The sequence below is a fragment of the Gallus gallus genome, chromosome 1 (assembly GCF_016699485.2).
Source record: "Gallus gallus isolate bGalGal1 chromosome 1, bGalGal1.mat.broiler.GRCg7b, whole genome shotgun sequence".
NCBI classification, from domain to species: Eukaryota; Metazoa; Chordata; class Aves; order Galliformes; family Phasianidae; genus Gallus; species Gallus gallus.
In genome coordinates this window covers 187949844-187971796 of record NC_052532.1, presented here as the reverse complement: position 1 = coordinate 187971796, position 21953 = coordinate 187949844, and the positions used below count along the sequence as shown (strand labels likewise).

The following is a 21953-nucleotide window of genomic DNA, read 5'->3' as shown; positions in this document are numbered from 1 at the left end:
TTTTTTATTACCTTTATGAAACGTTTGTAAAGGGTAGTTCAGGTTAAATTTTCACTCTGTAAATATAGAGATTGACATCCATTCTTCATATCCTTGTCCCCTACTGAGAATATGCAATAATCTCTGGGTTAATATTTCTGAGCAGAAAGCTGGCTGGAGACGAAACAACAGAAACCCACAGCCCAGCTGTTAAGAAAAATCTGACATCAAACAATGTGAATAGTTAGTATGTTCAAAAATGGTAACTTAAATTTTATTGAACACTGACAGAGCTATCCAAGTACAGCACTATTTTATAATCTTGAAATTGAAATGCGAATTAATGTATGACAAATTCCTCCTACGTTGTCAGTAATAATCTGCCACGGGATTTTAATGCATAGCACATGGTTAATCTCTCAGGCATGTCATGTAACAAAAGACGAGATGAATGCTGTAAAATCTATGACTATGACATAAACAGGAAATTTTCATTTCCGAAAACTAGTTTTAAATAGCGAGGCAAATATGGGAGGGGAGGGGAGGGGGGGCGGAAATGTGTTTCTGTTAGTTTGCAAAACATTTAATTCTAGATCCAGAGAAATTTCCTCAATCAGTGCTAACCGAAGTACATAACTTGATTTAAATGCAAAAGAAAGATTTTATTAAGATACTTATTTCAATTCAATTGATTTATTCAATAACCATATCCAGTAGGATACAAAATTTTATTTAGAAAACCATTTACTGTATCTTAGTTAAATACTAAAGAATGTTGGGGGATCTTCTCTAAGATCTAATGACAAGATAGCCAATTAAGACGTTAATTCTGAAATAACAGAGAAATTGTGCCATGTGATTTGCACAGCAACTCTGAGTTTTGCAATTATTTATGTGATGAGTAGCTGAGAAGGGTCTCTCATTTAATTGGCTGATTAATCATTTCTTCCTGAATGCTCAAATTTTCCATATTTTTTAAGCGTGTGAAAGAGCATTCACCTGCAAAAGGCTGAGACAAATTCAATGGAAACAGAGTGCAGTATCAATTATTAATATAACTTCAGGACTTAGGATTCTCAGACACAAACTGGGAGTCTGGGGTGGTACAAGAACAGTCCATGTAAACTCCTCAGGCATAAAAATCAGACAATAAAGAAAAGAATCATAAAAAGGTTCTCAAAGGTAGGAGAATCCAAATAAGTAATATAATGAGGAAGCATGATAGTTGATGCTCTTGTGGTGTCTCTCCTGCTATGGAGATGTTCAAGACCTGTCGGGATGCCTACCTGTGCAACCTATTGTAGGTGCCTGCTTTAGCAGGGGGGTTGGATTCAATGATGTCACCAAGCGGTGAGGTGCAGTCGACACACCAGAGGGATGGGATGCCATCCAGAGAGCAGTGGGTCCACGAGAACCTCATAAGTTTCTACAAATCCAAGTGCAAGGTCTTGCGCTTGGATCAAGGCAACCCTCAGTAAAAACACAAGCTGGAAGATGAAAGGATTGAGCACATCCCTGCCAAAAAAGACCTGGGGGTACTGGTGGATGGCAAGCAGAACATGAGTCAGTGATGTGTCCTTGAAGCTCAGAAAGCCAGCTGTATGCTGAGGAGCATACACAGAGATTTCAATGAGGATTAGTTATCAGTAGGAAGTATACCCCAGCTGTAATGGCCTGCCATGGCAAAAAGCACTTTGCAGAATTTACTTTTCTCCCTGAAATACTCACTGACAGAAACTAAATTCATAAACATTACTTATAACGGTGCCTCATGATTTGGCACCGAATAAGTTTAGCAGTTCATATGAAATGAATTTCTCTCTAAGTGAAAAAAATCAACAATAACAAAGAAAACAAAACAAAAACCCCACGCTTAAAAAAAAAATCACAAATCACAAGAAATGAGGGTAATCCCCACAAAACAACAAAAAGAAGCAATCAAAAATACCTCCTCAAGTGTAAAGACAAATTTTTCTAGCTCTGAAGTTTTTTAATTGTCATACTGAAATTATCTAATCTGCGTAATTCTTGGAAGCTTTTTGAGTCCTGAAGGATTTTTTTTTCTTGCAGTACTTTTAATAACACAGATTATTGGAGTTGTGAATTTTTCCTATAAAAGTTATTTTCTATCAACACTAAATCTATTTTTTTTCAAAATGAATATTTTCAAGGAAAATTATTGATAATGAAGTTTCAAAAACAATTGCATTACAATTTCATTAATGGAATTTAATTTTTTTTCAATAAAACATGATTTTTTGAACACTTCAGATAAAATTTCCTTGTACTTGACCACTGATGTAGATTATACAAATGAAAAAGAGCTGAGATAACTTGGACTACTTTTATAAAATTCACTTCCAGAAGAGAGCAGTTCAAAGAATATCCTTGCAGATAATCTACAAAAGTCTGGAATAAATTTTAAAAGGTCACCCATTTTCTTCTGATATTAAATAATCAGTTGCTATAAGCATATTAAGCATTAGAGATTGTGGATTCTGCTTAAAGTGCCCTGGCTGGCACAGCTAAAGCCCGGGTGGAATTGTTCTACAAAAAATTTTCTTTTTTGAACATGATGTTTTGACTGGATGATCTTGTAGGTCTTTTCCAACCTTGGTGATTCTGTGATTCTATGATTCTATGAGTTCTTACTCTTGAATAGACTCCCATGAAAGACCCCACTTCTAATGAGCAGATGTTCTTTAAATCTGTACCTGAGGAACCATCTGTCCATTCACTTGAAGGTCAATGGTACCTCTGTTTTCCCCAAAGGAGCCCATACACCATCTTGATAAAGAGAGGTAGCAGGAGAAAGGGATAAATGTCAAGCCTAATTCTCAGCATGTAATTGTTGTTCGGATGTATTAATACCAAATTCAATTTTCTGGCAGCAGCAGAAGACAATTCATTACCTAAGATCTAATTCGCCCTGTGTACCTACCTGTGTCTTTCCATTGACTAAGTGAGCTCAGGCCAGTTCAGCTCTGACCGTAGGGGAGATCAATCCCACTCCTCTCCATCAGTGTTGTAAGTGTCCAGATATAAACCAATTTGAATTAATAATGAAATTGTAATGCAAATTTGTAACTCGTATTCTGAAGAGAGATAGGCCTTTTTCTCTCATATATATGACTCAGAGGTCAGAGAAAGCCCATCTCAGAGCACAAACTTTTTCTGGGAAATATCCTGAGCTTATGATGACCTCCATCATTGAGAAAATCAACATCCAAGGGGAAATGGCTTCAAGCTCAGGGAAGGTAGATTTAGGTTACATATAAGGAAAAACTCTTTTGCAGTGAAAGTGGTGAGTCACTGGAACAGGTCACTCAGAGTTGTGGTTGATGCTCCATTCCTGGCGACTTTCAAGGTGAAGCTGGATCAGGCCCTGGGCAACTGGGTCAAGCTGTTGGTTGATTGCAGGGGAGTTGGACTAGATAGTCCTCAGAGGTGCCTTCCAACTCTAAGGATTCTATGATTCTATGATTATCCTTATCCTGACAGGATTCCTGGGAACCTTAGGATAGAGAGAATAGAATGAAGAAAAAAAAAAAAGTGGAGTTTCCTCTGGTGAGTCAGAAACACTTTAGCTGTATTTCTAGGGGTGCAGCTTTCTGAATTTTCTGACTGAATTATTGTAGCTGAACAAAATTCAAGATCTGCTGCTGTGGTTCCCAGGGTGCTTCTTTAACCCTGTTGTTTTCAAATGAGAAAGAGGAATTAATGCTTTGTGGAGCATGAATCATTTAGTCCGGCTACAAAAGCATAACCACAATGGAATAGCAAACTGCCACTAAACTTGTGGCTGCCGGGTGAAACTGGTACAGGAAGTCCAGTGTAGCATGGAATATCAGGGAGATTACTAGAAAACTCTAATTACCTTTACCTAAGCTCTTGTACTGGGAGATGACAAAGTGTTACGGAGGAGCAAGTAGTAATTAGATTCCTGACAGAGCAATTGCTGCATAAGCAATTAAGCTATTTTCTTGCTATTGCTACAAAATACTTTTTATATTGTATATAGTTTGCTCCAAAAGTCATGCTTCCTACTTATTTCCATGGAAACTATAACAGATACGAAGAGCACAATAACACTGTTTGATAGAGCAAATTCTCAGCTGTTAAGCACCCTTTTCCAGCATAGTCAACATTATTACCTATACATTTTTCCAGAGCTGAACAAGAGCCCGCATGCTATGCTTGTAATTATCTGCATAGTTATAGACAAGACAACGTGTCTTGTCTTTCATGGAGGTGACCCACTGTCACTGTCACCACTGCTGAAATACACCACTCACCACCTAACTGCACTCTTATCCACTGTTTGGTCTTCATAAATGTTCAGCAAGTGTCAGTGAACATCAATAGGTGCAATTTTTTCTGCTTGGAGGAATTCAACTCTATACTTTTCCTTCACACACTTTTCCATGTCAGATGTTTCATACTGCCCCTCTGCTGCCATCTGTCACACAGCAACAAAATGCAATGGAATACTGGTAGGAAAATTAAGCCGTTACTTCCATGCCACCAACATCTGCCTCTGATATAGTGGGCCAACATAGTAAAATAGGAAGCATTATTTTGCAGCATCCCTCATATTAAAAATGAAAAAAAATACATAGGTAAAAATTCCTAAGACTTTTAGGTAGAAGATAACAACTTCAGCAGCAATGTAGTTGTAAGTCTTTGATTTTTATTTTTCCCAAAATAAAAACATCAGTGTCTTCATTATTATCTATTTAAGTACATTTCAAATAATTAGCTGTTGAAAAAAACAGACAAACTTCCTGCATTTAGTCTTTTTGCTTCTGGACATTCATCCAGGAGTTTCTAGATGTTTGTATAAATATCTGTGTTCACACCAAGTCACTAAGTAGCAAATTTTAGTATCTCTCTTCTGGGTAATCCCCCTCAAATCTCTATTATCTCTACAGCTAACATTAAGCCTTGTGTTTTGTGGCAGTCATCCTCCTCTAGATATTGATCTGACAATATATTAAAATTTATTTTTCATCATGAAAAATGCAGTCAGTTAAAATCAGGTTTTGGATGGTAACATGCACTTTTATTACTCGTTTCCAAGTAAAGTACACATTTGACTATGAAAAGCAAATCAGTTTAGTCAACCTCTGAACCCTTTGAACCCATGAGACTTTAGAAAATATTTAAAACAAACAAAAATTATTTAATTTTGGTTTAGAATACAAGAAATACAAGGAATGGTTTTCCTTTTGGTGTCCACTGGTAGGAATATATTAAAGATCAGCTTGGACAATTGTTTAGAAAATGTCAGACTCCAAGAGTGACCTTGATTTGTGCATATCAAAGACAAAGTATATTTCATAGCATACTAGTTAAAATGCATTAAATCACTATATTTTATCATCATGCATTTTCTAAGAGAAAGATAACTTTTTGTAACAATTCAACTAGTCTCCATGTCCTTCATCGATACAAGTCAATGTGGGTAAAAGTTGAACTATATGATCCCATAGTAAGTATAGATTTTATTTTATTATACTTGCCTTCTTAATTAAAATATTGTTTATTTAATCTACTCTGTTATTATAGTGTTTGTAGTTAAAGTAAAAGGATCAACACAGTATGGGTTGAGTCTTTTTTCTTGAAACAGTTCATGGCTCTTTTAACTACTCTTCCTGAAAACAGTATCTTCTTGCCAAGATTTACAGTGTCTTTTCAAGGCTGCACTGAACTGAATTCTACCAGGATGATGCTTAGGGAATTTTGGTATTTCATCCACGTTATCAGTCGCCTTCAGCCTTAACCTCTGGAGACACAACGGCTCCACTAAAAACTATCAATTCAGCCATAGTGAGAGGGAAATGCGTTGCTCTGTGTGCCACTTTGTCATTTTATGTAATTAAGTGATAGAAAAATGAATTACACCCCCAGTTCACAAATCAGAAGCTTTCATTACTTCTAGTAAAATTCTTCCATAGTCACTCAGTTGTATTATCAAGATGAGTTACTTTACATAAATCTCTGCCACATGGGTAGTATTTTTGTATACAGGTCTTTGGGGTATTTTAAATACTCCTAAATTGTTTCACATGTAGACTTACAGAAAGCCTCTCTCTGCCTTTGTGATTCCTGCTTTACCCTTGAACTGAAATATGTAATATCTATAACAATAGCTGTAAAGATGAAACAACTTAATGAATACCCTTCTGGTGATATCCTTTCCTTTATCTGCCACACACTCTTCTGTTTATCTACACAAAGAATTTCTGAGGGACACAGAAATTAAGACTTGAATAGAAATGATGGCAGATTTTCTGGGAGAAGAGGATGTTCCTGAACCATGTGATTTGGAACAGATCATGAGGAGTTGATTACATGGAGCTACCAAGCATGGAGATCTCCCCTCTCATAAACACCTTTGGGTACCAGATCCTGGTCTGTGCATACACAATGAGTAGATGTCCCTGGGTGCAGATTCTGGGATGATGCAGATAAACCAGGAGGAAAAAAAAAAAAAAAAAAAAAAGGAAAAAAGAAAAAGAAAAAGAAAAAGAAAAACAAACAAAACAAAGCAAAATACATCACTGCTACCAACAACAAGAAGAAAAAAAGAACAACCATACCTACAGAATATAAAGAAGAGTGATTATAAAGTAAATAAATTTTAAACCCTAATCAGTGCCTCTCAACAAACACAATCTTTTCTGTTGTTTGAACAAACATGTACCAAGCATTTAATGGAGATCATTTTAGGCTCACTTAACCTCATTATTCAAAAATCTGTAGCTCTTCTATAGATCAGAAAATGTGAAGGTCAGTAATAGCTTTCATCCTGATTAGAATATCTTTAAATCTTTCTAGGAATATATCCTGGAACACAGTTTCAGCTTTAGATTTAATGTTTTAAATGGTTAGTTTTATCACATAACCTACACCAAATGGTGGAATAACCACTCTGGAATTTAAGCTCTGAATTTACTTTCATCCCTGATTTCCTATTTTTGAGAAGAAAGCTTCTAATCTTTTCTCAGGCTTAAACAGAAAATGCTTTTATTGTTCCAAGATTATTTTTAGTTTCTTTTCTTGGACTTGAAAGAGGATCTTTCATCCTCAAAATGGGCTCACTTCAGAAAACTCAGTGAGCATTTCCTATCATTCTTAGAAGACATATTTGAAAAGAACAGTTCTCAGTGAGCCACTCTTAGATTTTCCCCTTCCTGAGTTTTAATGTTTTTTGATAGAAGCATGCACTTGTGAACAGAAGTGCACCCACAAATGGGTACAATTTCCCAACAATGCCAGTGACTAGGTTTTACACAAGACTGCATATAAAGGTCTATTGTCAATGCAAAACTGTCTTTGAGATCACCTCATCATCTTTTTTTAGACTCAGGAAGTCACCTCATTAATTTATCTTTTTGCCCATGAGAATAAAACCTTTTAAAGTGCTTCAGACAAAAGTGCTTCTTTGTCTCCTCTTTATCTGTTTTTCCCCCATGTTTGATTTCTACTGGGAGAGTAGAAGTCTCATCCCATACTGTGAAATGTATTTTCCTTTCATAAGGAAACTTTTCAAAGCAGATTAAGAATAAGCATAAGTCTTTGTATATACAAATAGTAGTCTTAGAAACGCAGGAAAATAACTGCTTCCTTTGTTCACATGGATAGGATAAGAAGTAATTGGCTTAGAAAAAAAAAAGTTTAAAAATTTATTTATTTCTCAGAAAGAGTGGTGAAGTATTAGAATAGATTGCCTAGGGAAGTGGTAGAGTCATCATCCCTCGAGAGACATGATCTGGAGTGGTCACAAACATGGGTTGATGGTCAGACTAGATGATCTTTGTGGTCTTTCCAACCTTAATGATTCCATGCTTCCATGATTCCATGATAATAATAAGTCAGAGTTGAGTAAAAATTTAAGGAGTACTTAAGCACGAGAAACAGTTGCCTGAGGAGTCCATGGGATTTTTGTCTTTGAAAGACTGTAGATCCCTTCAAAAATGGAACAAGCATGAATTAGATAGAATGATCCTGCTTTGTAGAATGACATTCTGAGTTTCCAGCCAGTGCCATTTTCTATGGCACAATGTTGTGCAAGAGTTTTGTCTGTAAAACTACCTTTTCTAGATTGTTAATGTCAGTCTTAGATCAAATTCTTCCAGAAGTAAATAATTTGACAGATGCTTGCAATGTAGTATGTGATTAGTTATGTCATCAGAAGAAGGACACATTCGTTACGAATGCCAACCAGTAATTTCTGTTTCCTATTGAGCAGGACTGCCTACTGAGCCACACTGAAGTAGTGTCCCTTTACGGCACATACAAATGACTAAAAGAAACTGGGTCATTGGAGTGTGAAAGGCAACATAGATGTGTAGTAAAATAGAGGATCTATCCTGAGATGCTCACTATCTCAAACAGCCATAAAAGACAAAGTCACAGAGGAAATCCAAAGACATAGAAGTGCAATGACATATGAAACTAGATGATCTTTGAGGTCCTTTTCAACCCAGGCCATTCTGTGATTCTATGATTCTATGACTAAAATTTATATCTGAACTTCTGTTTTACTCACAGTACTGCATTGCACGCACAAGGGCTTTCTTTACTGAGATCTTACCTTTGATTTAGGAGATTCTTGACCTGTAGATTTGGCAAAGATTTATGAATCCACTGGATTCCACTTCACTTCATCCTGGCTTGTTGTCACTCTTTGCCAGTCATTTGTGATTAGCCATTTCCAGAAGAAATACACTGGTTTGGTGGACCTTTGATCTGATCTAATACAGCTATGTTTATTTTCTGATGTTAGATTTTCAGATGTATAGGACCTGTATTTCCTCTCAGAGACATATACATCTCTTACTGACATATAGAGAAAGTGTGCTCACTTGCCCATGGATTCACTAGGAGATTCTCTGATTACTGCCTGACAACATCATGTACATATTTGAACACATATGTGAAGAAATCATCCCAGGGATTATATAGCATTCCTGCAAGGGCAAAATGAAGACCTTTTTCCAAACATTCTTGGAACTTTCCCCCGTCCAAATTAGAGCTTGCTTACATCTGTATTTGTATTTGTGAAATTGGATGTAAGATGCACTATTTATTTGAAGTAGTCAGATACAATAACAACAAAAATGAATTTACAACAATGAGAAGAAAATAAGGAAAATATGGTAGACTAATTTGTTTTCAGCGCAAATATTTGCATCATCAGTCTCTCTATAATCCTCAAGCCCTAACTTACGGAGTTCTTACTTTAGCCTTCTGTTCATATTAGAGAGAGAAAAGGATTCTCCAAATATTTTTGACCAGCAACTCTATTGCTTCCATCTGCTGCAGGACATAGCTGGAGACTGCTATTGCTCAATTTGAGGGCCACTGAGCTACAAGGATGCCAGGTAAAGGGAGTCCACAGAGCTTCTTTTCCAAACTAACTCATTCTCTGGTCTTCAGTAGGTCTTGCTAAGGACTTTGGATATAGGTGGTAAAACAGTTTTTTCATTTCCTTAGTCTTTTATTGCTTCTCTAGAAAACAAACCTCTGTTTTAATTTAAGTGACAATGAAGGATCTGAATTAATGTTGCTAATTACAGGGCATTTAATTAATAGCTATAATATGATTCTTCCTTGGGCTGTGGTCTGATGCCTGAAGAAAAAAACTCAGATAAATGAGTGGGCAGCAGGCAGCTGCATCAGAGACAACACCATTCAGGTAAGGCTATTGCGGTCTCCTCAAAAAGCCTTGCATGATTTCAATCCCCTCAAATGGGATGCATGATTGTACACTGAAAAAATTTTCTCACCTGCTTATTTTATCATAGAATCATAGAATCGTAGAATTGCTAAGGTTGGAAAAGACCCACAGGATCATCCAGTCCAACCATTCACCCATCACCAATGGTTCTCGCTAAACCATGTCCCTCAACACAACGTCCAAACGCTCTTTGAACACCACCAGGCTCAGTGACTCCACCACCTCTCTTGGCAGCCCATTCCAGTGCCTGACCACCCTGTCAGAGAAGTAGTATTTCCTAACGTCCAGCCTGAATCTTCCCTGGCGCAGCTTGAAGCCATTCCCTCTAGTCCTATCACTAGTCACACGAGAGAAGAGGCTGACCCCCAACTCACTACAACCTCCCTTCAGGTAGTTATAGGCAGCAATAAGGTCTCCCCTGAGCCTCCTCTTCTCTAGACTGAACAATCCCAGCTCCTTCAGCCACTCCTCAGAAGGCCTGTGCTTCAGACCCCTCACTAGCTTTGTTGCCCTTCTCTGGACACGCTCCAGGGCCTCAATGTCTTTCTTACAGTGAGGGGCCCAAAACTGGACGCAGTACTCAAGGTGCGGCCTCACCAGTGCTGAGTACAGGGGAACAATTACTTCCCTGTTCCTGCTGGCCACACTATTTCTGATACAAGCCAGGATGTCATTGGACTTCTTGGCCACCTGGGCACACTGCTGGCTCATGTTCAGTCTAGCATCAATCAACACCCCCAGGCCCATTTCCTCTACACAGTCTTCCAGCCACTCTGCCCCATGCCTGTAGCGTTGCCTGGGGTTATTGCGGCCAAAGTGCACAACATGGCATTTGGTCTTCTTGAATCCCATCCCATTGGCTTCAGCCCAGCTATCCAGTCTATCCAGATCCCCCTGTAGGGCCTCGCTACCCTCAGGCAGATCAACACTTCCAGCCAACTTGGTGTCATCTGCAAACTTACTGAGGGTGCACTCAGTGCCCTCATCCAGGTCATCAGTAAAGATATTAAACAGGACAGGCCCCAGCACCGACCCCTGGGGAACACTACTCGTGAGCAGTCACCAGCTGGATTTATCTCCATTCACCACCACTCTGTGGGCCTGGCCCTCCAGCCAGTTCCTTACCCAGCCAAGAGTGTACCTGTCCAAGCTACGGACTGCCAGCTTCTGCGGGAGAATACTGTGGGAGACAGTGTCAAAGGCTTTGCTGAAGTCTAGGTAGACTACATCTACAGCCTTTCCCTCATCCACCAGATGGGTCACTAGATCATAGAAGGAGATCAGGATGGTCAAGCAGGACCTGCCCTTCGTGAACCCATGCTGACTTTGCCTGATCCCCCAGTTGTCCTGCACATGCCGCGTGATCTCCCTCAAGACAATCTGCTCCATAATCTTCCCTGGCACCGAGGTCAGGCTAACAGGCCTGTAGTTCCCCGGATCCTCCCTGCAGCCCTTCTTGTAGATGGTAGTCACACTGGCAACCTCCAGTCTTCTGGAACCTCACCTGTCAACAAGGAGTGCTGATAGATGATGGAAAGCGGCTCGGCTATCACCTCCGCCAGTTCCCTCAGCACTCTCGGGTGAATCTCATCTGGTCCCATGGACTTGTGGCAGTCCAGTTGGAGTAGCAGGTCTCTGACTGTTTCCTCCTGAATTGTGGGGGGTTTAGTCTGCTCCCCAGCCAAGGCTGCCAGGTCAGAGATTGGAGAAACCTGAGGATCTGAGGATAACTGGTCTGACTTTTAAAGACAGATGTAAAGAAGGCATTCAGAACGTCTGCCTTCTCCTTATCCTCAGTGGAGGATATATTTTATTTAGGGATATAAAATTTTATATATATATTATCCCTATTGAAGATATCTGCACACTTATACTATGTTTAGCTTCCACATTCTTGCCAAAGACACCGTTCAAAATATTGTAGATGGAAGAGTTCTGGCAGATTTATTTTTCCCTACATAGTGGAAATAGCCAAAAATGAATTTAGAGCATATTTAAGGTCTGCAAAATTTCATTTCCTCATTTATTTTACCATATCTTCTCAATTTCTAAAGTTTGGATTCGTAAAAACACAGAAAAAAAGTGTGTTAACTACAGCATTCACCCACACCACCAGTCTAGTCTAAATCTATCCCAGTTTAAAGGCATTTCTCCTTGTCCTGTTGCTACCTGCCCTTATATAACATCCTATCTATGAGAAGAAGTTTTCTTGCAAGTTGACAGCTCTTTTTTTTTTTTTTTCTCCTCTCCTGAAAAACTTAGAGATCATCCAGTTGTGGAAGGGTAACGTTTTTGTGAGAATAAAGATTTTTGTGGAGCGAAAGTAATGATTCTACAACATCTCGTACTCTGCACTTCTGTCTTGCAGCGCTACAGGCACATAAAACATTCTGCTCACCTAAAGCTGGTTTGAATTAAAACAAACATCCTCAGTAGGCAAAACTGTATGTTTTATTTCTGGCTGATATCTGGTTGTAATACCAAATCTGAACAGTTGCTGTGGAAATGAGATGTGAGGCTCCTGGATCCTTGGGATTTCCCAAGGGCTGAGTCTTATGTAGAGAGAATGCTGAAACAAGCTGCCTGATGCAGCCATAGAAGTGCAGTGGTTGGGTGTAGATAAATGCTTGATTTATGTTTGTCTCCCAGAAATTACAGGTTGGTGATAGTTTAACCTACATATGAGTATCCACTTCTCAAACATTACTTTGGATTCTCTGTAAATATATAGAATATGCCTCAATTTTTCTTTACAAACCTCTACTTTTCTTTCTTTGTAAACACTTCTAACTGTTGCCACATTTTTCACAAAAAAAACCACCCCGAAAAACAACAAACAACACATATAGCTTTGCAACAGTCACAGATGCATGTAAATTGTTCAAGTAGAGTCAAAAGTATTTGTTTTAACTTCAAACAATATACAGTTTAAATTTCTGAGATAAATTTAATTTCAATATATTGAATGAAAGTCATATACTGAATAACAACTTTCTTATAATTAAGCCTGACAGCTCCCATTGCATCTAGAAACAGATATTTTTCACTGTGGAAAATAAAGCCAGTTCTCTTTAGACTGCAGGTTTTTGTTTGTTTGTTTGTTTGTTTAAGAACTAAAATGTATTGCTTCAGTCTTATTCACAGTTGTCAGTTCCTGAAGTCCTTACTCATAAAAGCATCTCTGAGGGCTGTTATGAATGCAAATCCCATACAGAATCATAGAATCATAGAATCACAAGGTTGGAAAGGACCTACAAGATCATCTAGTCCAACTGTCCTCCCATCACCATTGCTACCACAAGCCACTAAACCATATCTTGTAGCTTCTCATCCAGATGCCTCTTGAACACTGCCAGGGATGGTGACTCCACTGCCTCCTTGGGCAGGCCATTCCAGTGCTTGACCACTCTCTGAGAGAAAAAGTTTTTCCTTATGTCTAACCTCCTCTGGTACAACTTGCGGCCATTTCCTCAGGTCCTGTTTGTTGCCTGGGAGAAGAGGCCACACCCCTCCTCATCACAGCCCCCCTTTAGGAAGTTGTAGAGTGCAATGAGGTCTCCTCTGAGCCTCCTCTTCTCCAAAGTGAACAATTCCACCTTCCTCATCTGCTCCTCATAAGACTTGTTCACCAGACTCCTCATCTATAGAATTAAGTTTGCAGAAGCTAAGGGCCACTGAAGCTTTTGAAAACAGTGTTTACGTAATGCTTCTAATTTTGAGTGATGTTACATTAAAATGATGACTTCTTGTGTTTGTGGTAAAAAAGACAGCAAACACCATGTGACACCACTTCCAGATAAAGATGGAGATAATCATTGTGGTCCTTTTCAACCCGGGCCACTTTGTGATTCTATGATTTTATGTTTCTTTGGATGTCAGGCCAAAAAGGGAAGAAAAGGGAACAAGATAATACATGGAAGAGACTTCAGAGAAAGTGCATTTGAAAGGGAAAGCAGCCACAGTGCCAAAAAGACAGAGAAATAAGTAAGCAATGTATCTCAATTTGGCAAAAAAATCAACAATCCAAAGCTTGTGCCAAGGAGAAAATATAGAGGTAGTAGTCTTAGCACTCCAGCTTTCAATCCTGTTGAGGAAAGCTGTACTCCTTACATGCTGCCCTGAGGATCTCATCAGGATATCTCATTTCACTAATACTGTTTTATTCCTCTTCTGTACTTGGAACAGCATCAGACCATCCTTGTAATAATGCACCTGAAGAGCAGCAGGCAACTTTAGCTAATGCCTGGTATGCTTCATTTTGTGGTCAAGGTACCATTTTTCATATCTCATTTGGGGTCCAATTGTTGGTTCAGAATATGTGGTAATTCTGTGGTAAGGTCCCAGTAGGTGGACATTAATATCTTTTACTTCTCTGCCTATTACATGGACTTTTCCTGCTGGGTGAATGTATCTGAGCATTTTCCTTTCTCCCCATAGACATCAGAGAAAGAACTGCTGGTACCACTGAGTCCCATGTAAGAAGTTTCACCTATTTGTTGCCTTTAGCTCAGTAGGGACAGATCGGTTCATTGGCTGAAGAAAATGAAGAAAAGGTGATAGATATTAACCTCTTCTTTTTGGAGATACCTATTTCACATCTATCCAGAGGCCACATCAGCAAGTTCTTAACACTATTTGAATGATGTTTAGGTTCAGGTTGTATACCTACGTTATACATTTTAAACTGCCATAAATAAAGGGAATGATACAAACCAAATGATTGTGTGTCTGCTTTCCCTCTCATAGTGATCTTATTAGAACTGGCCAGATTTATGTTTGCACGCATGTCACGACAACAAAGTGTTTCTTTGTATTATATGTGCCACTAAAACACAGCTGACATTACGTTCTGCCTTTTAAATAGCGCGTGTCTAGAAGAGATCATGAGTGTGGGCTTTACATTTGCGTCACTGGACTGTCTTTTATTTTGCCCTTCTCTGATGTGATGGGCTATAATTGTGTAGTATTACTCACCTGCCCAGCAGCAAAAATTCTCCAGCAAGTCCCAGGCGCCTCATAGCCATTAAGAGCCCTCTCACAGTCATGCCTTCACAGAAACAGGCAACCACTCGTGCCTTGGGCAGGTGGCTCCGAAGCTTCCGCAGTAACTTGTCAAAGCTCTGCTCACCAGCATTGCTATAGATCTTGTAGGAATGTGCAATGCAGATCCCTTCCTTGGCTGCCATATCTTTGAAAGCTTCCATTCCACTTTCACCGTAGTTTCCTACATGCAAAGAGAAATGTTTATGAATATTTTAAAATTTGCAGTAGCTTTTATTTCTTTGGGAACAGAATATATTTTAAAGAGTACATAATGTATCTGCACAGAAATGGGTGTATTCATCTTAAAAATAATAATATCAATGCTTCAATTTATTCATTCCTTTTTCAAGTCAAGATCAACAAAGTTTCCGAAGAAACCTGATTTTTATTTAGCGGTCTTCTCTGTTGAAAACAAAAGCTGTTAATTATCTCAGTACCTGCGAGTATCTGTTCAAAATGTCTACAGCAAAGTATATGTAAATTAGGAATTGTCTTCTCATTCTCTTACGTTGACTTAATGTGGTCAGTTGCTCTGGAGCTTACTTCAAAAAATCAAAAAAAAATTCAAAAAAAAAAAGTAAATGTTTGGGATATATTCTTAGGTGTAATTTTTTGAAGGGAAACAAAACAAAAAATAATTACTAACAACACAACTTTGTTCATAATGAAATCTGAACAGCAACAACATTTGAATTACATCGGAAGTAAAAGTTTTCCTGCCATGAAAGAATTTCTTCTGATGACTCAGGAGAGTGAATGACAAAACTGCACAAATAAACACTTATGGAGAGCACAAGATCACAGATGAATCAAACGTACAACTGTATTTTTTTAATTAAATGTCAAGAAACTAAACAGGAAATTCTTGATATTTCCTTTCAAGCTATTCTTTTGTAGGATAAGCTGGTAATAAATGCTTGTAGATAGATATGCCTATTCTTTATTCTATCTCACCATAGAAAATTTCTTCATTAGGAAAACCACACTGTAGGAAAACCACAGTGCCTAAACAATAGGTGTACTGATCTCACTATCACACTGACCAGGACTGCCTTTTTGGTTCCGTGTGCTCCTCCATCTGACTTTCTAAATCTGGTTCTTGTCTAATTTAAATCACAAGGAATTATAGACACGAACTCTGTCTTCTCCAAAGTACTGTCTTAACTTCTGAGTACTATTCCACACAAACACAGTCAATATGTTAATATGACTGAATGAGCGTGTTAGAGTAATTCCTTTGCAATGAACTGCTGATCTTTTGCTTCTGTTTGCATGCAGATAGAAGACTCTGTGAGGAAAAATATTTTTGCAGCATAGATAACAGTATATAAAACAATAGTGAAAATATATGCAAAGTAGTGAGAATCGTACAACAGGATTTGAACTGTCATTGTCTTCATCTGTTTTTGTGACTTTGGACATCGGAGCCACCAAACACCCAGCCTGCCCATATAGGAAATTGCTTCTATTAGTAGATGGTTGGACTAAATGATCTTGGAGGCCTTTTCTGACCTTGGTGATTCTATGATTCAATTATTCAATTGCTTTTAGAGTTTAGAGCCTGTATTAGGTTCCAGATTGAATGCGAACATGAAAGACTTTATCTCCACTTTAAAGACCATCTGAATAACCAAAAGAGACAAAGAGTGGAAGAAAGGAAATATTGTAAAAACTTCATGTCACATCAGAAATGAATCACTGAGATCTTGAGGCTGGCAACTCAAATGCAATGATAAGTATACCAATTTTCATTTTCCTCCCAACTGTGACTGGGTCTGATGGAAAATCCATTACTTTCCAAAGTGTGCATGGATTTTTAAACTCCCTTGTAGCAGTGCTTCTTGGAAGTTGTAAATCAGACGCTCAGTGCTTTCTCATGTGCCATGCTCATAGGGCAAACATTTCATGTGGTGTACCAGCATCAAGTGATTCCCACGAGATGCGGAAGGAGTTCAGCTGGAGGTCAAAAACGTGGTGTCTCATGAAAGACTTATTACAGCCTCAAAAGTCAGTCCAGAGGAAAAATAGGGGTCAGTCACAAAGAACTTCCACCAGACCCTGAGGCCATCTAAAGTACAACTTGACAGTTTGACAAGAAATAGAGTTTATTTAGATTTATTACTTTGTTTAAAGTTATTCTTATCTTATCCAGGTCAGTCTCGATCAAAATTAAATGTTTTGTTTCACTTTCCCTAACATAGAATAGTTGTACCAAGTTGTGCCGTAGAGCATGAATGTTTGAAGAAAAAAAATCAATTCATAACATATCTCAAAGAAATAGAAATTCTGAAAACTTCATTTTATATCAAGAAATTGTCAATGAAAAATTCCTGACTTACAGAGATTGATCTCTTCAGTGTTCCAAACACTGAACTCTTTGAGAGTGTTATAAACATCCAAAACTGTTACCCCAAAGCTTGTTATAAAGCTAAGAACAGGCTTAATTACAGTACTGAAAAAGTAGTAAGTCTTGCAAAGAGCATAGAATCAATTGAGTAGGAAGGAATAGATCTAGTTCAACCTCCCTGCAATGAACAAAGATACTTACAGTTCAGTCAGGATTCTCAGAGCCCCATCCAACCTGACCTTGAATGTCGCCATGGATGGGACATCCACCACCTCTCTGGGTGACCTGTTCCAGTGCTTCACAGCCTTTATTGTAAAAAATTTCTGTCTTAAATCCAATCTAAATCTCCTCTCTTCCAATTTGAAGTCATTCCCTCTTGTTCTGTCACAACAGACCCTGCTAAAGAGTGCCTTCTTCTTTCTTACAGCCCCCCATTTGATACTGAAAGGCTGCTTTCACATCTCCCCAGAGCCTTCTCTTCCCCAGGCTGAACAGCCTCAACAGTTCATGAAACACATTAATTCTTTTCACGCCTTTTCCATTACTCAAATGTTATCATCATGTCATTTATCAGGACAGGGAGGTTTTGTAAAACCATACAGGAAGTGGTGCCTCACTAAAAATGAGAGAAAATATGCTAAACTATAAAGGCCAGTTAAAAAAATGAGACTTTCTTAACATTTGGAGCAAGTGCATCCCAGCACTCTGAATCTGCAAGTGAGTGGGTTCTTCAACTGGGAAAACTATAGCTGCCTAAACTCACAGGAGATTTGATGGAAACAGAAAGCCATATTTTTTTTTCTTCAAGATATTCATACAAATACACCAGTGGAGATCTTGTCATTATCATTACTTATTAAAGACTACTTCTTTAATTATTTGTAGTGAATTCCCCTGTTTTGCTAGAGGTTTGATGAGTTATGTATGTTTAATTTGAGCAATACTTTGGGGATGATGAACACTTCTTGATGGATAAAGGAATAATTTTCTATTAAATTCCTTTGCGTTACACATTACAGTTGATTTCTTCTGAGCGATCCTTCAGTGGAAAACTTGTGCATGTACGAAGGTGCGCATATAGCACAGGGCGAGGAAAACTAGGGAAAGTATATTATGTCATTTCCTCGAGGATGAGATGAGGTTCACAGTGGGAGAGCATTTCCATTCTTTCTGTGTGGAACTGGATTTCTCATAGATATTTGATTCTTGGAATACTTTTTTTTTTTTTTTTTTTTCCCGTAATAGAAAATTGCCCGCACTGGCACAGGAAGAATTTTCACCACCAGGGTAGTTTCAGGTCTTCAGCAAGTTCTAAGAGTCAAGGAGAATTCTGGGCTTGCACATATGGCTAGCCAAGGCATGGATTTGTACTGAGAAGAAAAGTTTTTTAGTTTCACTTCTAAGTGAAAATTAGTTCAGGAGGCCTATGCTGGAACCAGAGCAATATCTTCTGTGAGTTCCCTGTGACAGAAGTTGCTTACAACCTGGCAATCTAGCCATGGAGCTATTCTGTTTCTACTTATAAACATAATGAAAATTCCTAAGAAAAATTTGAATAGAAGGGAAGGATTTATTTACTGTTATTTGTCAAATTCACATTCAGCAGAAAAAAATTTCCACAAACAACAAAATCTAGAACTGATGTATGGTCAGTTTATACTCTTCCACCACGAAATTCCATCTCTATTTCAGTGTTAGGAAAGTGGCACCCCTATGTTATGAATGTTTGGCTAGAGGTGATAGCACAGTTTTTTACTGATGTCCATCTCATCTTGAAAGTTTCTGGCATAATCAGAGATGCTAGATATTGGTTACTTTTTGTAAATATGTTCTGTACTCACACCAATAATGGGCAGCTGTGTTCTTATGCCAGCCTGAATCCTGCATGTTGCCTACCTGAATGTCTGGTCTTAATCCTAGTCCAAAAACTGCTCTCACATGTTTCGGCATGTTTTAAATAAACAAACAATCAAATAAATATATAAATAAATAAACCCCATTGATTACATCAGCAGCAGCAATGCTTACTCCTGCTTCCAAGTTGTAAATTTGTTCCAAACTCAGGCATGGCTCCCAATCTATAGTCTAACTATAGCAATCTGTCGGTTCCACTCCCAGTGATTCAGTACTAGAAAGAAGCTATTAAGAAGCTTAACAAGGACAGATTGTGCTTTTTTCCAGATGAGGATTAATATAGTAAAGTACATAATAATACTTCAATCTGATAGAACAGGGTCAGGAAAACTGCTGGTTGCTCTTGCCGCTCCTCCTGCCCGGCAATTGAGCCAATTGAACCATTTGAACATAAACTGTTAAGATTTTAGCTGCATTACACAGGAAAAAAAGCAAGGTTTTTAATCTAAAAATAATTTTTAAAAGTAAGCTAGGATTCCTTTATGGAATACAGAATGGCTTTTTTTTCCTTGTTGGCTTATCTATAATAGCTTGCTGCATGTGCATATTGTTATCAGATGATTTTTGGGCTTATAAGAGATGTTCATTGAACCAGCCTTAATGGAAGATTTAGGATATAAAATTGCTTCAGGACGTGAAGTTCACAGTAAAAATTCAGAAAGTCAAAGAACAGCGGCCTCAAGAAATTGAAGGCATGCATGATACTATTCATTATCTAGCAATAAGTCTACCAATCACAGAGAAATTCTTCCAAAATTTTAATAGGGAAGAGCAAAACACAGAATAATATTTTATTCTGGATCTGAACTACAGAAAAAAATAAGTTGTCAACTTAAAATTCTTAGTGGATATTTTGCAATCAATACAGAGGATAGAGGATATAAACCTTCAGGGTTTTTTTTTATTAGCTCTTATTGGCATCAACAGAATGAACTTTGCCAGAAATACCTAAAAAAATCTAAGTAGGTGTAATTTTTAAAATACATATAGCAGTAATTGAAAGTATTTATGAAAAGAAACATATTCAGTGATTTTGAAGATGATCTTCCTGAGAGGTAAGGAATGTGTGGTATTGTCTCCCAAATGGTGATGTTAGAAGTTTGTCTGACCGCTACACCTGAAATTAATCATGGCATAACACAAGTAGTATCTACCCACTCTCCCCTTGTAATGAAAATCTGTCCTGTTATATGCAATTAGCTTTTACATATGAGAGATTTTTTCCTTCCTTCCTTTGGCAGAAGGCTGGATGGGGCCCTGAGCAACCTCAGGGAGGTCACCCTGTCAACAGCAGGGTCACTGGAACTAGATGATCTTGAGGTCCCATCCAACTCAAACCATTCTGTGATTCTATAATGTTGGTCTGTTGCATCCCATGCAGAACCAAATGACCATGTCAGTGGAAGATTTCTGCAAAGAAATGACTGCACAAGGAAAGCAACCAGCTAATGTTGACTGGACTTGAAGAGTTATCAGAGAACTATAAAGAGCAAAGGTGTGGCATGTGGCAAAAATTGTCAGTTATTCATTTAAGAAAAAAACCTACTCTTTCCTTAATCTTGCTGTAACTGCCTTCTTTAGACATAGACTACTGTGAAGTGATATGGAATGTATGACCTAACAGCTAAAGCTTTACAAGGGACATGAAAAAGAGATGACTATATTTATGACTCTGTTCTTATCTATCCATATGATCATGGAGAACTATCAATTTATTTGGGTGGTCATAAACAGGATTTATGAACACTGGTATTCAGTACTCATAAAACCCAGACACAGAAGGATTCACAGTATATCTGGTGGCTTTATAGATGAAGACAGTACAATACAGATGTTGTCAATATAATGGAATATTACTTACCATGACATCATACGAGATATAAAATTATTTTTCTTTTCTGTGAGCAGTTTTGAGATTTTTATTTTTCTCCATTTAAGGACAAGAAATGTTTCAATAATCTCAAAAATATTGGCCAAACAAAAAAGCTCTGCTTCTAATCTTCTTAAGAATCAATTCAGTATGATTGAAGTAATTTGTTGAAATGATATTTAATTTCAGTAATGACTATTTTATCATTTTAGTATAAGCCTCCTGTCACTTTCTCTGATATAATATAAAAATATGCGTTCTGAATCAGAGAGTTTGTTTTTACTTCAAAACCAGTAAATGAAATACACTGATGTTTAAAAATTCTATATATTTTAAGTAAGTAGTGGTGCTCTTCCCTGTGAGTTTTGTAAGTTATAGCTGTGAGGTGTTTTCGGACAGGAAGTTTTCACTGAAATCTTTATAGACTATTTTGGGAAAGAACATGTTTTCTGGTTGTAATTGGAATAGAGGCAATTTTCTTCATTGTGACAGTGCTTTGGATTTAGGATGAGAATACTGTTGATAACACACTGATATTTTCATTGTTACTGGGCAGTGCTTGCACTAAGGGAAGAACTTTTCAGCTTCTCACACTGCTCTGCAAATGAGGAAGTTGGAGGTGCACAAGAAGCTGGGAGATGACAGAACCAGGACAGCTACTGGCCCAGAAGTTATCCCATACCATATGACATCATCATGAACAACAAAACCGGGGAGCTGATGCAGCTGATGCTTGAGAACTAATTTGAGACTGGTCAGTGAATGGTAAGAAATTATATTGTGCATCACTCATTTTGTATGTATAATTTTTATTATGTTCTCATCCTTTTCTGTCCTAATAAACTGCTTTTATCTAAACCCACAGGTGTTACTTTTTCAGAATTCTCACCCCCATCCCACTGAGGAAATGAGCAAACAGCTGTGTGGAACTGAGCTGCCTGCCAGATTAAACCACAACATAATATAGAAAAAGCGAAGCAATACCTAATTAAATTATATATACAGTAGATTTTGATTAGATATAAAGAGGAAATTCTTCTTTATGAGAGTGGTGA

General features: G+C 37.9%; 1 protein-coding gene across 4 annotated transcripts in view; it reads right to left on the bottom strand.

Moving 5' to 3' along the window:
• GRM5 (glutamate receptor, metabotropic 5) overlaps window positions 1-21953 on the bottom strand; it is a 254953-nt gene that overhangs the window by 125888 nt on the left and 107112 nt on the right. For all 4 annotated transcript variants that reach the window (XM_015279791.4, NM_204138.2, NM_001397865.1 and 1 more), the window contains one exon: window positions 14699-14948. In XM_015279791.4, the coding sequence (XP_015135277.1) occupies window positions 14699-14948 (250 nt within the window). The remainder of the gene's footprint in view (window positions 1-14698; window positions 14949-21953) is intronic.